Source organism: Mesoplodon mirus, assembly GCF_964341445.2.
Source record: "Mesoplodon mirus genome assembly, chromosome: 3".
NCBI classification, from domain to species: Eukaryota; Metazoa; Chordata; class Mammalia; order Artiodactyla; family Ziphiidae; genus Mesoplodon; species Mesoplodon mirus.
This window is the reverse complement of record NC_138978.1, coordinates 159,900,420-159,915,708: the sequence shown is the minus strand read 5'-3', so window position 1 is coordinate 159,915,708 and position 15,289 is coordinate 159,900,420. Positions and strand designations below refer to the sequence as shown.

Sequence of the window (15,289 nt, the reverse complement as noted above, 5' to 3'; positions counted from 1 at the left end):
TTTGAATATTAGAATATGATGGTTTGGAGGGAAATTATATTTGCACATCTAAGGAAAACCATAACATTTTTTAGATTTTTAATTTTGAAACCTTAAAGTTAATAGATAATTAAGCTCAGTAGAATTTAGTTATTTTTTAAAATTTTTAAATTTTCAACAAAAATGTTTAATTTTCAAGTTTCAATAGAGACATTTACTAACCCATAGTACATGTGAAAATCAGAAACAGACTATTTCATTCCTGATTAAATGTAATTTCTTAGGAAGACTTTAAATTGTAGAGGGCATCAAGTGAAAACATTTTTTTAAAAATAATATTGCTAAAATGTAGGCTCTGTGAGGGCAGGTGATTTTGTGTGCTTTATTCACTGCTGAAGTCCCAATGCTTAAAACGATGTCTGGCATATAGTAGGTACTCAATAAATGTTTATCGAATGCATTGCAGAACAGCTAGTAGACCTCATAGGTACAGGGTGCTTCAATAAGCCTGATGTTAGAATTTTAGCCTCAATATCTGAGCAGTTACATTGGCTTCTTGCTTTACCATATGTGCTCTCTTTCTATTTTTTGTAAATGTGTGTGAACTGTTGTCATTTAGCTCATAGAACATTCATGGTTTCAGAGCTGAATTTTCTGATTAAAAGAAGACAGCTGAAAACATTATCGAAAACTCCCGAGAAAATTAGGTCTTGGAAATTAATTGTGGTGTACTTCATGCATGAATTTTGAAGGAAAGTTTATCATATCAAGAAGAATGGCCATGTATTGCAGTGTGACAATGTAATATGAAATTTTAGAGTTGAAAAAACCTTAGCATTTACCCAGCTAAAATGCGTTATTTGTCTGGAGTCCCTGTTGACATGTTCCTTGTTGAGTTGCTCTTCCTGGCCAGTAACTAGGTTGCATGTGAGAAATCTGAATAGTCAAAGTTGTTTCAAGACTATGCAGTAACAGAACCAGAGTAGCAATTAAAGATGAGGTCTGGGATTTGTGTTTATGACTAGAGAAATGAGTTCTTGCTGGTATACACAGTTTCATATATAAATACCCTTAAATAATTATATTTAAAAGTAATTTTTAAGAAATACAAGCATTTGCCCCTATACATTTTATATCATTAATATCCTTGGGAAATATCATTTTCTCAGATCACGGAACGCTATTTATAAACTCAGCCCCGCTGAAATGATAACAAAATTCCAAATTTATAAGATTTTTTCAATATTTGTGGAACCCTGCCCACATTAGTTTATGTATATTAATAAGGTAAGCATTACCTAAATTCTACTTCTTTCCCTTTTAGACGGCTGTGTTTCATGGCTTCTTTTTCCTCTTATGTTATACAGCCATAAACAAGAAGCTGATGACATTGTACGAGTGGCAAAGGCAGCCAATGATACATCAACTGAGGCATATAATCTGCTTTTGAGGACGCTGGCAGGAGAAAATCAAACAGCATTTGAGATTGAAGAGCTTAATAGAAAGTGAGTGTAATTTAAAAGTGGTTTATAGCCCTTCAGTTGTTCTTGTAAGTAACACCAGTTTAAGGAAAAATTAAATGCCGGTGAATTCAGGCCATGTGTTCATGCAGTAAGATTTCTTTTGTTAATCATGCTTTTGAAATGGTGCAGTAATTAGAGCAGGGGATGTAGAGCCGCAGACATTTTATTTGATCCAGTTACTGTATCAGCAGAGAATGGTAACGACTAGCCATGATACTTAAAATTCTGCATAAAGGAGAAGAGAAAAAATATCATAGAGTAAGCAGAGAAAATATATTTGAGCTACAAATATTTAAAAGGTGTCTGAAATAAGAAAGCATATGGTAAACCATATGCTATAATAGAAGTGCTGAGATGAAATCTAAATTTAAGCTATGTTGGTATTAAATAATAGCATTTTAATATAACATTTCTTTGAGGTTTTGGAAATACTATCACGGTGATTTAAACTGGAATGAATCTGGTGAACATTAAGATGCTAAAAGCAGCTAGGGTTTTCATCAAATCACATCTTTTGTTCCTTAGGTATGAACAAGCAAAGAACATCTCACAGGATCTAGAGAAGCAAGCTGCCCGAGTACATGAGGAGGCCAAGAAGGCTGGTGAGAAAGCTGTGGAGATCTATGCCAGTGTTGCCCAGCTGACTCCTGTGGACTCAGAAGCCATGGAGGTATGGCGCTGACAGCCTGCATGCACAGGCTTTGGTTGTCACTGCCGTCCCCCATTCACAGCTCCTACCCTCTTCCCACCCAACGCATAGCCACGTACCCCCTCAGTCTGGGTAAGAGCTCTTCTGACTGCCCTGCAGCTGTCATCAGTACCTGCCTCCTCTGTCCTCCCAAGAGCTCAATGGTAAAGTTGAGTTCTAGTTTAGATACGTTAGTAGAACTTACTGAGGTAAAAAAAAATCCTGTGGTTATTATAAACATTAAATAGCAAAGACTCCTTTAGTGATAGGAATAATCACTCCTAAATCTTGGATATAAATCCAAATTATAATATATTTGGATTAATTAAAACAGACTACACCTAGGTCGTTACCCTGGTTTTGAACAGGAGAGAAATAAAAGAATGGTTTAAGTGAAAGAACTATATCAGGATGCTTTGGGGCAGGTAAAATATTTAGGGATTGGTAGTATTTTATTTCATCTGTACTCTAATCATGAATCCTCATACCAAGTTCTATATAAATGGTGCATTTTTTACATTAAACTTGCAATTTATTAAGTTTCACTTTTTACATCTGAGGTGTTGACTTCATTTTTACCATAAAGTTTTAGGTCTCCTCAGACGTGTACATACTGTATGATTCCATATATGTGGAATTTGACAATAGGCAAAACTAATCTATGATGATAAAAACCAGACCAGTGGCAGCTGCATTGTTGGAAAGGTGGGTGTGGAAATTGACTGGAAAGAGATACAAGGGAATTTCCTGGGTGGAAATATTCTGTATCTTGATTGGGGTGTTGGTTACACAGGTGAATATATTTGTCAAAACTCATCAAACTAAGTGCTGTGCATTTCACTATGTGTAAGTATACCTCAGTTTTTTAAAAAGGTCCATAAAATCTTGACCTGTGCTATTGTTTTAAAAATATCCTCTAAGTATAGAATTACTAAGCCTACCTTTTCATCAGTTTAGTTGATTTGCCTAAAATATGATGATCTTACTTGCTTTTCATAGAATGAGGCAAATAAAATAAAGAAGGAAGCTGAGGATCTGGATCGTCTGATTGACCAAAAGTTAAAAGATTATGAGGACCTCAGACAGGACATGAGAGGGAAGGAATTTGAAGTAAAGAACCTTCTGGAAAAAGGAAAGACCGAACAGCAGGTTGGTTTGCTTTGCAAGTTGCTTCGTTTCTTGAGGCAAAAATTGAAACTGCCTGACTGTAGGCTGTGTCTGTGATGTTACCACAATTGCAGAAGAAACAAAACACATGAAAAAGTATTCAGAGGAGGGCCTTATGCTGATGCCCAGGCCTAACCTGCTGTATACTGGCCAGTGTCAGGGTGGTGGCTCGTAGGTGCCTGGTCTGTTAGGAGAGAGAAGGGCTTTACCTTGGAGGGTTTGTCCTCTTATCTGCCACGTGTTTGCAGACTGCCGACCAACTCCTAGCCCGAGCTGATGCTGCCAAGGCTCTTGCGGAAGAAGCTGCTAAAAAGGGACGAAATACCTTACAAGAAGCCAATGACATTCTCAGCAACCTGAAAGGTATGAGAGGGTCAGATAACAGGGTAAATTTGTATGTGTCCTTCATTAGGGTGATTCTCTCTCTTTTGTAAAAAAATTTTTACTATGAGACTTTCTGAACACATACAGCACAAGAGATAATAGTGTAAGAAATCCCATATATCTGTCATTCAGATTCAGCAGTTAAGATTTTTACTGCACTTACTTTATCCCCCAACACCTGCCCTACCTTTTAAAAAAAAATTTTATCAGTTAATGCATATAATTAAAGCCAACAATTACTGTTTTACGCATCAGCTGATAGTGCTTTATTTTTTAATTGATTAATTTATTTTTGGCTGTGTTGGGTCTTTGTTGCTTTTTGCGGGCTTTCTCTAGTTGCAGCGAGCGGGGGCTACTCTTTGTTGCGGTGCGCAGGCTTCTCATTGCGGTGGCTTCTCTTGTTGCGGAGCACAGGCTCTAGGCACATGGGTTTCAGTAGTTGTGGCACTTGGGCTCAGTAGTTGTGGCTCATGGGCTCTAGAGCACAGCCTCAGTAGTTGTGGCGCACGGTCTTAGTTGCTCTGCGGCCTGTGGGATCTTCCCGGACCAGGGATCAAACCCGTGTCCCCTACATTGGCAGGTGGATTCTTAACCACTGTGCCACCAGGGAAGTCCCTACCCTACCTTTTTTTATGGTAAAGTATTTCAAAGAAAAATCCCAGTGCTCATGTCATCTTACCCCAACATTCTTAGGTATGGAAGCCAAAAAAAGATATTGCCTGTAACCAAGATATGCCTATTTAGCTGACTTGTGTTGGTAAATGGAGGTTATCTTTAATTTTCTCTGCCAATTGCATCTCAGTCTTTATATTTTCTTCCCTCACCCAAGATAAAAACGAACTGTGCTCAATTCACTGTGTAGCCTTGGATTCACATCTGATAAACATAAGCTCTATATATACAGAAGCTTTATAGGATAATGGTTGAATGTATGGGCTTTGTGTCAGTGGGTTTGGTTTAGAATCCCTGATCCACCTCTTACTTACTGTGAATCCTTGAAAAAAATTACCTCTTTAATCCTCAGTTTTCTCATGTATAAAAATGATTCAATGCCTGTGTCACAAGCACATAAAGCTCTTAACTCAGTACCTAACACTTAGTAAACACTAAATAAACTGCAGCCTTTCGATACTGGTTGAGGTGGAGGTGATGGCATACTCAGCTCTGCATGAAAATAAATGTTTCAAGTGAGAATTTGCCTTCCAGAAACAGGTGTTCATTCACATGAATCTTCCATGTAGATCTATGTGCTTTGTTCTAATATTTCAGTCCATGCTGTTTTTCATTCTTTTCCCCTGACTTTCATTGTTCATAAAACAAAATCCAGTGGCAGCTCCCTGAAAAGTTCCCTTTTGGCTTGTTGAAAGTTTAGTTTAATTGCATTCCTTGAACCTGTTTTAGATTTTGATAGGCGAGTAAATGATAACAAGACGGCTGCAGAGGAAGCACTAAGGAGAATCCCTGCCATCAACCAGACTATAATCGAAGCCAATGAAAAGACCAGGGAAGCACAGCTGGCTCTGGGCAATGCTGCCGCAGATGCCACCGAGGCCAAGAACAAGGCCCACGAGGCGGAGAGGATCGCCAGTGCTGTCCAAAAGGTGTGCTCTCCCCTCTTGTCCGAAACGAAGCCTTTGCTCATCTATTCTCTAGTCATTTTCCGGTTTCTTTCCAGACCCTCAAAAGCTCTTGCAAATTTTTTCCTCAACTCCAGTAAAGTTATATTAAACCATCCTTGTCGTTCATTTTCTTTTACTAGGCATTAGAGCAGGTAACCACACTGATTGAAGAGGGAGTCATTGAAAGGGTCCTTTACTCTAAAATTTCTGCTGGGTCTCAGTGGCAGGGTCTGAGTTGTTGAGGAGGGGGGTTGGCTTCAGTGACCCATCTTTCTCCTACTTAAAGATAAATCTGTTTTATTTAAAGGAGAAATTGGAGCTGATTCTAAACTTATGTGTTTGGAAATCACACACATTTTTTAGTTTCTTGGATTAATTATATTTTATAAAATATATTTCAGAATTATGGACTTTTTGTACATTATGATGAACTGCCAAGTATCAATAGATTAAGGCTAGCTTTGAATAGAAAATTATCCAAGCGAAAGAGTCTAATCAGTACAATGTGGTGGAAAGTATACACCATTTAAATGTTGCAGCTATGTGACCCCAACTAAAAATGACAACGATAGGGCTTCCCTGGTGGCGCAGTGGTTGAGAGTCCGCCTGCCGATGCAGGGGACGCGGGTTCGTGCCCCGGTCCGGGAGGATCCCACGTGCCGCGGAGCGGCTGGGCCCGTGAGCCATGGCCGCTGAGCCTGCGCGTCCGGAGCCTGTGGTCCGCAGCGGGAGAGGCCACGACAGTGAGAGGCCCGCGTACCGGAAAAAAAAAAAAAAAAAGGCAACGATATAACAGGAACTTTTTTTTTTTTTTTTTTTTGTGGTACGCGGGCCTCTCACTGTTGTGGCCTCTCCCGCTGCGGACCACAGGCTCCGGACGCGCAGGCTCAGCGGCCATGGCTCACGGGCCCAGCCGCTCCGCGGCACGTGGGATCCTCCCGGACCGGGGCACGAACCCGCGTCCCCTGCATCGGCAGGCGGACTCTCAACCACTGCGCCACCAGGGAAGCCCAGGAATTTTTATTAACAGGATTAAACAAGAGGATACAAATTAAAGTGCTTTATAAAATATAAAATGTTATGTTAGGTGGTAATGTTATTTTTTTCATTAAATTTGTAGCCCAAATAAATGATAACGTAATTCAACATATAGTACAAATTATTGCCCTGTTCTTTCTGGATCATATCTTTGAACCATTTTACAGATTATAAAAGGAGTGGCAGCATACTTTAGAAAAAGGGAACCTTTTTTTCATTAGGAATTGTTTACTTTGTGCCTAGAATGCTACCAGCACCAAGGCAGAAGCTGAGAGGACTTTTGCAGAAGTTACAGATCTGGATAACGAGGTGAATAATATGTTGAAACAGCTACAGGAAGCAGAAAAGGAGCTGAAGAAAAAACAAGATGATGCGGACCAGGATATGATGATGGCAGGGATGGTAAGTGATTTTTGCATGTTTGCTAATGGGCAGAAAGTGAAGGGTGTTTAATAATAAAGATTCCTGGGGCTTCCCTGGTGGCGCACTGGTTGAGAGTCCGCCTGCCGATGCAGGGGATATGGGTTCGTGCCCCGGTACGGGAAGATCCCACATGCTGCGGAGCTGCTGGGCCCGTGAGCCATGGCCACGGAGCCTGCGCGTCCAGAGCCTGTGCTCCGCAACGGGAGAAGCCACAACAGTGAGAGGCCCACGTACCGCAAACAAACAAACAAACAAACAAAAGAAGTCAGAGATATGGGGACTTTCCTGGTGGTCCAGTAGGTAAAACTCCGTGCTCCCAATGCAGGGGGCCCAGGTTCAATCCCTCGTCGGGGAACTAGATCCCACACGCATGCCGCAACTAAGAAGTGTGCATGCCGCAACTAAGGAGCATGCATGCCGCAACTGGAAGATCCTGCATGCCACAATGAAGATCCTGCGTGCCGCAACTAAGACCCGGCGCAGCCAAAATAAATAAATAAATATTTAAAATAATAATAATAATAATAATAATAATAATAATAATAAAGATCCCTAACTTGTTGAGAAGAGTCTTTTTCATATTGACTTCTGTTTTTAATTGTGTTTTCTGGTCAAGAATTGGGTTAGTAACTTACATAGAAGACAAAGAATTTGGATCTTCTGCCAGATTGTTGCACAATAGTTCCTTCCCAAAGCTACTCTCAGTTAAAAGCAAAACATTGTTTTACACATTTGAGATTTTAGGACATTTAAAAGTATGTCTTTATATTTTTGAATGGGTAATTCATAGGTGGTATAAAATCAAAAAAGAACAAAAGCCATGCAGTGAAAAGTTAATTTCCGTCCTCTTATTCTCCCAGCAACTTGCTGCCTAAAGACAAAGACCAGTTTCTTGTGTAAAAGGACATTTTTGAAGATGACAAAACACACCAAACTTACATCCAATTTGATTTTTCACTTTTTGTGATGATGTGTATACATAGCCCTGTTTGTAACAAAATTGACTTGTGAATGCATGGCCCAACAAAGGACTAGGTTCCGTTTTGTGCTATATTTTGCTTTTGAAAGACTTTGATGGAGTCACAATGGAAATATTCCTTTACAGTTCAATCTGATTATAACTACAGTAATGATAGGCATGAACTTGTTTAATTGTGGACTTTCAGTGCAAGGAAGGGACCCTTCTTCCACTCCTGCTAAAAATCACACCCTTCACTGTAGATCATTTTCACCTTGGGATGGAAAGAACTACTAAGCCTGTTAATCTAGGTAAAGAAGTCCCTAGGGAAGTGATAACAGGAAGCATCGTGTGCAAATACCTTATTTTATTATGCATTTTTTTGTTGTTTTGAATTGTCCTTATTTTCTATAGCAAGGTATGGCTCAAGTGGAAATTCCCATATAGTAAAAATGTGTATATTTCATATGTGCTGAGGGTCTCTGGATTTTATGTTTTAATACAGTTATAGAAACATTAGATTTAGAGCCTGTTGAAGGAAAGGAAAAGATATGTATTCTCTATGAGCTTCAAAAAAGGGTATGAATTCAATTAAAAGGGTAGAAAGAAGATGCACCTTTTGTTCCTTTTGGTAAGTAACTTCTAAGGAGCACAAGGCACCCTCATATATACTATCCCATTTATATTTAAATATCAGTCCTGAAAGGCCAACATTGTATCATTATTGTTTCAGTCTGTAACCTGTTTTTTAAGGGAAAGAGTGAAGGCTCACAGTTGTTCCTGGAAGAGGAGGCTGCAGACAGCAGGTTAAATGTAATAGTATGGCCACAGCAGAGTCCTTTACAGCTCTGCTAGAACACTCGCAGACAGCCTGGGAAGGTGCAGTGAGAATGGCTGCAGTTTGAACAGAGGTTAATCGTTTATTTGTGAAGGTTTTTTCCGTTGCTTTCTTTTTCTTTTTAAAATTTTCACATTGTTTCTATCCAAACATTTTGTATTCTCTTGACCCAAAAAAGCTAGGAAAAACAGTTCTGTGGTAGGAAGCTCAGAGCTACTCGTGTATATCCTGACCAGATTTATTTGTGAGAGCATCTGTTTTCTGATACTTAGACACTTCCTCTTCCATTGCCATTTCCTGTGACTCATGCACAAGTGTATTTGTTCAGGTTTCATGGAATTTTCCCAAATATTTTTACCTTTGGTTGATTTTTTAAATGTAAATTGTATTGCCCCAATTTGTATATGTGTATTTGTGTGACTGCATGGGGAGAGGGGGTTTTAGAAGAATGTCACTTAATTATGAAAAATTTCTGAGAATAGGACATTTCTGACAATCAAGTCTCTAAGATCATCCCAGAGGACATGTTTTGGTTCTAAAATGGTAGTTTTTATGCTCATCCTTAAAAAGTAACTTGTTTCTGCTTGATGGGTTTTATTATGAATACACCTCCATGTGTTTTTGAGTGAGAAAGTGAGAAAAGGAGGTAACATTGATCTCTGAAATACAAATACAGTCATTATAGGCATACTGACTGCCTCCTTATGACTATTAAGTGAATTAAAAATAGCAACATCCTCAACATGAAGATATGACCAAAAAAGAACATCTCTACAGTAAGAGATAATAGTTTCATGAGTTAGAAGAAGGGAAACCATCTGAAAATTAGATTTGTTGACTCATTGGGGAAAAGATACTTCAAGAAGATAAAAATGTATCATCAAGACTACTGTATCATTTATCCTTTTTTCCTGTACAGGCTTCACAGGCTGCTCAGGAAGCTGAGATCAATGCCAGAAAGGCCAAAAACTCTGTCACCAGCCTCCTCAACCTTATTAATGACCTCCTGGAGCAGCTGGGTAAGTAACCAGAGTCTTGTTAGGCAGCCTTTGAATTCTTTGTACTGTTCTTGGGATCTGAGATAGTTGACTCAAAAGTAGATACTACAGTGCAAAGACCATATGAACTGAATCATGACTTTAAGTTGTATTAATTCAACGTGTACTTACTAGGTCCTTCCATGGAATCTGACTTAGTATTGGAATCTGACCGTGGTCTGAGGACTTAATAAAATTGTGAAGATATGCTTCCAGCTAAGGTGGCTCATTTATGGTCAAGGTTTATGGTACAAGCGAACAGTGATTATTCTTAGTTCATCCTGCTGGCAGAATGTCTTTAAAGGATTTAAAGTGAAGGATTTCAATGACAGAATAAAAGAACACTTTAAAGGATAATCGATTAAAGGCTAATCGGATGAGGTGACAGTTTTTATGCCAAAAGAGAGAAGGCTTTCTTTTTGAAGGAAATATAAGCATATTGAAATGTTCCTTTAATCCAGTTTGATATAGGGAGCAGGCCTCATTATAGGGCAGGTGTACTTTTGTCACCAGCCTCTATTATAAAGTTGTAATACTCTAGCCAGTACAGCTTTGTAAGCAAGGCACTCTATTTTAATGTGATAGCCTTTAAAGTTTGGTTTTGGTCAGTGTTTTGTTTTGTGGGGGTTTTTTTTGGGAGGTGTGTGTGATATTTTTATCTGTCTCAATTTTCAAGAATAATAAATTATGTGCCATCAGATGGATTTTAAAATGAAAGTAAGCTGGAAGGGGTAGGTTTTGTGACAGAAAAGGTTGTATTTTAAAGTTAGTCAGACTTGGGTTGGAATCTTTGCTTTGTTGCCTGTAAGCTGTGCAAATTTGGGCAAATTACTTAACAGCTGAGAATCACTGATGTCAAATGATCTGGTGAGAATTTAATCAAGTACAATATGCATAAAGTGCTGGTCGTTATGCAGCTGGCTATCTGCTTTCGTTTAATATAGAAGTAGTTCCTTTCAAAAGGACCTCTTTTTCTTGCTAATTTTAAAGCGAAGCTTTGGGGCTTCCCTGGTGGCGCAGTGGTTGAGAATCTGCCTGCTAATGCAGGGGACGCGGGTTCGAGCCCTGGTCTGGGAAGATCCCACATGCCGCGGAGCAACTAGACCCGTGAGCCACAACTACTGAGCCTGCACATCTGGAGCCTGTGCTCCGCAACAAGAGGGGCCGCGCTAGTGAGAGGCCTGCACACCGCGATGAAGAGTGGCCCCCGCTCACCGCAACTAGAGAAAGCCCTCGCACAGAAACAAAGACCCAACACAGCCAAAAATAAAAATTAATTAATTAATTAATTAATTTTTTTAAAAAAAGTGAAGCTTTGCTGAAATTATTTCAGCATTTCAACCCTGGCCATTTTCCATAGGAGGGCTCCGATAATAGTGTCTAACTCTTGGGAGCAGGACATGACTCCCAGAAAAACCCAGTTTCCCTGGAATTGAAGAGCTGAGGGCTTAGGGTTCTAGCGTAAAGATTTTTATGTTCATTAGAGGGCACTAAAAAGACACAAGGATTACATATATAAACGTGAAAAAGGTATTACACGTTACCAGATGACCTTCAAAACCACAAGTGAGGCTTAAGGTCTAGGACATGGTTGTTATACATTTAGAAAACATTTCACAAAAACCGTCTTCTCAGGAAAAAAAAAAAATCCAGCCCCAATATTCATTATAAGCTCTGACCCATCCCTGCTAGATTAGGTCAGTGATTGTACTTGCTTTGCATTGTTAATGCCCTTGTATGACAGGCATCAAGTTCTCAGGCCACTTTTTCATAGCGACAGCTGCTGGGCTTCCTTTATAAAAACGTTGGTGGGGATACTTGTGGAGTGATGTTATAATTCTCACTGAATGTGTCTGTCCTCTTCTGTGTCCTTTCTGACTCAACAGGGCAGCTGGACACAGTGGACCTGAACAAGCTAAATGAGATTGAAGGTACCCTGAACAAAGCCAAAGATGAAATGAAAGTCAGTGATCTAGACAGGAAAGTGTCTAACCTGGAGAATGAAGCCAGGAGGCAGGAGGCTGCCATCATGGACTATAACAGAGACATTGAGGAGATCCTGAAGGACATCCGCAACCTGGAAGACATCAAGAAGACCTTACCCTCTGGCTGCTTCAACACCCCGTCTATTGAAAAGCCCTAGCGTCTTCCTTTAGGGAGCCACTGTGAGGCCACAGAGTGCCTTAACACCAAGATTACATTTTTCAGACCCCCACTCTCTGCTGCTCTCCACCACTGTCCTTTTGAGCCAGGAAAAGTCACAAAGTTTAAAGAGAAGCAAATTAAACATCGTGAATCAGGAACAAAGGGTTTTATCTAATAAAGTCTCTCTTCCACTTAGTGGTGGTCCCTTAGACCCACCTTTCCCTTCTGAGTTGCATAAGGACGTGGCATCCTGCGTTGCTGTACAGTGGCTTAAACCCTTCGTGGGAACCGTTGTGGGCCAGGGCTGAGCCAGTAGCCCTCCCTTTCTTGCCGATGCCAACAGAACCTCCTCAGTCTCAGTACTCTTGTTTCTATGAAGGAGAAGTTTGGCTACTGACAGTAGCATTGTGATGGCCAGTATATCCAGTCTATAGGTAAAGAAAATGCATCCACATCTCCTGCCCCTCCTCCTTTTAAGCAAAAGGAAATACACATCCTGTGCCAAAGGTATTGGTCATTTAGAATGTCGAGAGCCATCATCTGTTGTTTTAGCTCTTTTGAGTTTAGGACACTGAGCCATCCCACGGGTAAGGATGCAATGATTTATGACAGTCTCCAGGAGAATGTGAGACTGCAGAAGTAGGCTGAACATTTTCTCAGATGTTAATAATTGACTAGGAAGATAAACCTTTTTCAGATCTTTGGGCAGCTGATAATTTAAATCTGGATGGGCAGCTTGCACTCACCAACAGACGTCTTCTATTCCTATAGATGGAACTTATGCAGAAGAAATAGGGATATGATAACCACTAAAGTTTTTTTCAAAATCAAACTAATTCTTAGAGCTTTTTTAGAATATTAGTCTTGGAATTAGTGTTGTTACCTGGCAGAGAACGGGTGGTCCTTACGATCTTGACAAACAAAACAAAAGAAAAGCCTCCTTGTCCTAGTCTTTTCTAGCAAAGGGATAGAACTTAGATGCAACTTGTATTGTCAGGATCCCACATATCCATTTTTCTTCCATCGGGGAGAGATGAAACATTTGACCCTTAGCCTCAGTTTTCTCCTGATGTTCCCGTCTTGTAGAACCCCTCAAAACACATTGTTTGCCAAATCCTGGTGACAAATACTTGCACTCAGTATTTCACACAGCTGCCAACACCATCTCGTTCCTGCACTTTGTGATTTAAACCCACCTCTAAACCTTCCCTCTAAGCGTAGAGGGAAGACCCTTACATGGAGTTTCCTAGTGAGCTTCTCAACTTCTGACCCTCAGCTCTGTGGTTTTCTTCTAAGGTCACAGCATGACGATTCTCTGCCACAAACCCCTACTTCCTACCAACCCGCTTTCGAGATTCATATATAGCCTTTAACACTATGCAACTTTGTACTTTGCGTAGCGGGGGAAAGAAACTATTATCTGACACACTGGTGCTATTAATTATTTCAAATTTATATTTTTGTGTGAATGTTTTTTTGTTTATCATGATTATAGAGTAAGGAGTTTATGTAAATATACTTGGTCCTGTTTCTAGAATGGCACTGTCCGTTCACTTCTTCACTTCATTTTTCCTCTTCACCGGCACAATGTGTCTGCATACCTCCTTCCCTTCCGTCTGCAGGTCTTTGGATTGGATTTGTTCCCTGTTGCTTTGCTCTTCGCCTTGTGTTTGCAGCATGTCCGTTCTCTGACATTCACATCCACCTGCTTTCCTCCACACACAGCCACGATAAAGAGGTACCTCGAACCCTCTTCCGTTGCGGTCCTGGTGGTCCTCAGCCACAGCACGATGTTCTTAATGCCTGTCCCAGAGCAGGACAGGGAAGGATGGAATTAGGAAAGTTCACTGAAGGGCATCTTTACCATCCGTGTGAGCCTAGCCAGGAATGAGTGAGAAATGCCCTCTGGCCGTTGTTTGAGCTGGATGGGGTCATTTTTATAAGGGGTGCGTAATTACTTGAGTGCTTGTAATGCATCAGGGATCATGCTGCAGACAGACAGAGTGGGAGAGGTGGTCTGCCTTTAGTTCTTCCCCTTTCCATCTCCTCCTTGCGTTCCAGAGTTGACTTGCTGGTGTTTTGACCTGGCATCCTCCTAAGCTTCCACTCCATTCCTCTTCTCAGGCCTCTTCTCCTATCGCAGGAGGCCTGGCTCTTTCTTGCCAAGTGTTCACATCAGTGTTTCCTAGCTAGTTCCTCTTTTTAAGTGGCCACATCCTATGAGACATTTTGGTCAAGGTTTCAGGGAAAGGACTGAAGATAGACTGCTAAGGTAGTTTACCCTCTAGCCTATGGGTCAGGTTCACTCCAGTAAGTCTTAGGCCACAGTAAAATTTTGGGGATTTGTTGTTGTTTCTTTCCTTTTCCATCTGTGTGGTATATTTTTAAACAGAATTTTATTTTTAAAATAAAAGTTCTTTATAAGACAATACCTTAATTACACACCTGCAATATAGCCATTATTTTATTGTATAGTTCCAGTTATCTGTATTTTATGTAATAAAATTGACAGGATGGCTGCTGCAGAATTCTGGGTGTCACAGGGAACATACACGGCTGTTCCCTGGAATTTTCCCTCTTAATTCCAACCGTGGCCCTTTTCCATGTGCCTTCACTTTAGCTGTTTGCCTTAATCTCTACGGTCTTGCTCTCCAGGGTAGTAAATAAAATGCAACACTTGGCATTTTTTATGTTAAAAAAAAACAGTATTTTATTTATAATAAAATCTGAATATTTGTAACCCTTTATACTTGGTGTGGCCTGAGTGTGGTACAGGGGAGGTAAGATGTTTTAAAAGGTATGATGAAGGGGAAGCGTCTCGTAATGTATTCTTTGGGTTGTTTCTTTTCCTGAGAACAATCCGGTATGTGTACGTGCGTGTGTGTGAGTATATAAATTTATTTATTTATATGTTTGTTTTTTTTTTTTTTTGCGGTATGCGGGCCTCTCACTGTTGTGGCCTCTCCCGTTGCGGAGCACAGGCTCCGGATGCGCAGGCCCAGCGGCCATGGCTCACGGGCCCAGCCGCTCCGCGGCATATGGGATCCTCCCAGACCGGGGCACGAACCCGTGTCCCCTGCATCGGCAGGCGGACTCTCAACCACTGCGCCACCAGGGAGGCCCTATATGTTTATTTTTTTAACCCTTCTCAGATTGGAATACTTTGGTTGTGGTCCAGAGGTTGGCAAATTCTTCCTGTTAAGCTCTAGATAGTAAACGTTTTACGTTTTGCAGGCCCTACAGTCTCTGTTACAACTGCTCTGTCTGCTGTTGTAGCAGGAAAGCAGCTGTGAACAGTCTGTAAACAAATGAACAGGGCTGTGATCCAGTACAACTATTTACAGGAACAGGCCCGGGCTTGCGGGCTGGAGTCTGCCGGACCCCCTGGTGTAGTCTCCATATTTGAATAGTGACTACGGAGGACTATTTTCAAATTATTTGGGCTTTCTAAATTAGCAGATGTATGTAAAGAGTTGTCTTTCCACCTTTT

The 15,289-nt window shown here is 40.6% G+C and overlaps 1 protein-coding gene across 1 annotated transcript in view; it reads left to right on the top strand.

Moving 5' to 3' along the window:
* LAMC1 (laminin subunit gamma 1) overlaps positions 1–14,546 on the top strand; it is a 126,134-nt gene extending 111,588 nt beyond the window's left edge. Inside the window, exons 21-28 of the mRNA XM_082612925.1 lie at positions 1,347–1,484; positions 2,028–2,172; positions 3,190–3,339; positions 3,606–3,720; positions 5,143–5,342; positions 6,642–6,800; positions 9,537–9,636; positions 11,541–14,546. Coding sequence (XP_082469051.1) covers positions 1,347–1,484; positions 2,028–2,172; positions 3,190–3,339; positions 3,606–3,720; positions 5,143–5,342; positions 6,642–6,800; positions 9,537–9,636; positions 11,541–11,797 — 1,264 coding nt within the window. The 3' untranslated portion in view covers positions 11,798–14,546. The remainder of the gene's footprint in view (positions 1–1,346; positions 1,485–2,027; positions 2,173–3,189; positions 3,340–3,605; positions 3,721–5,142; positions 5,343–6,641; positions 6,801–9,536; positions 9,637–11,540) is intronic.
* Positions 14,547–15,289: the final 743 nt, after the last annotated feature.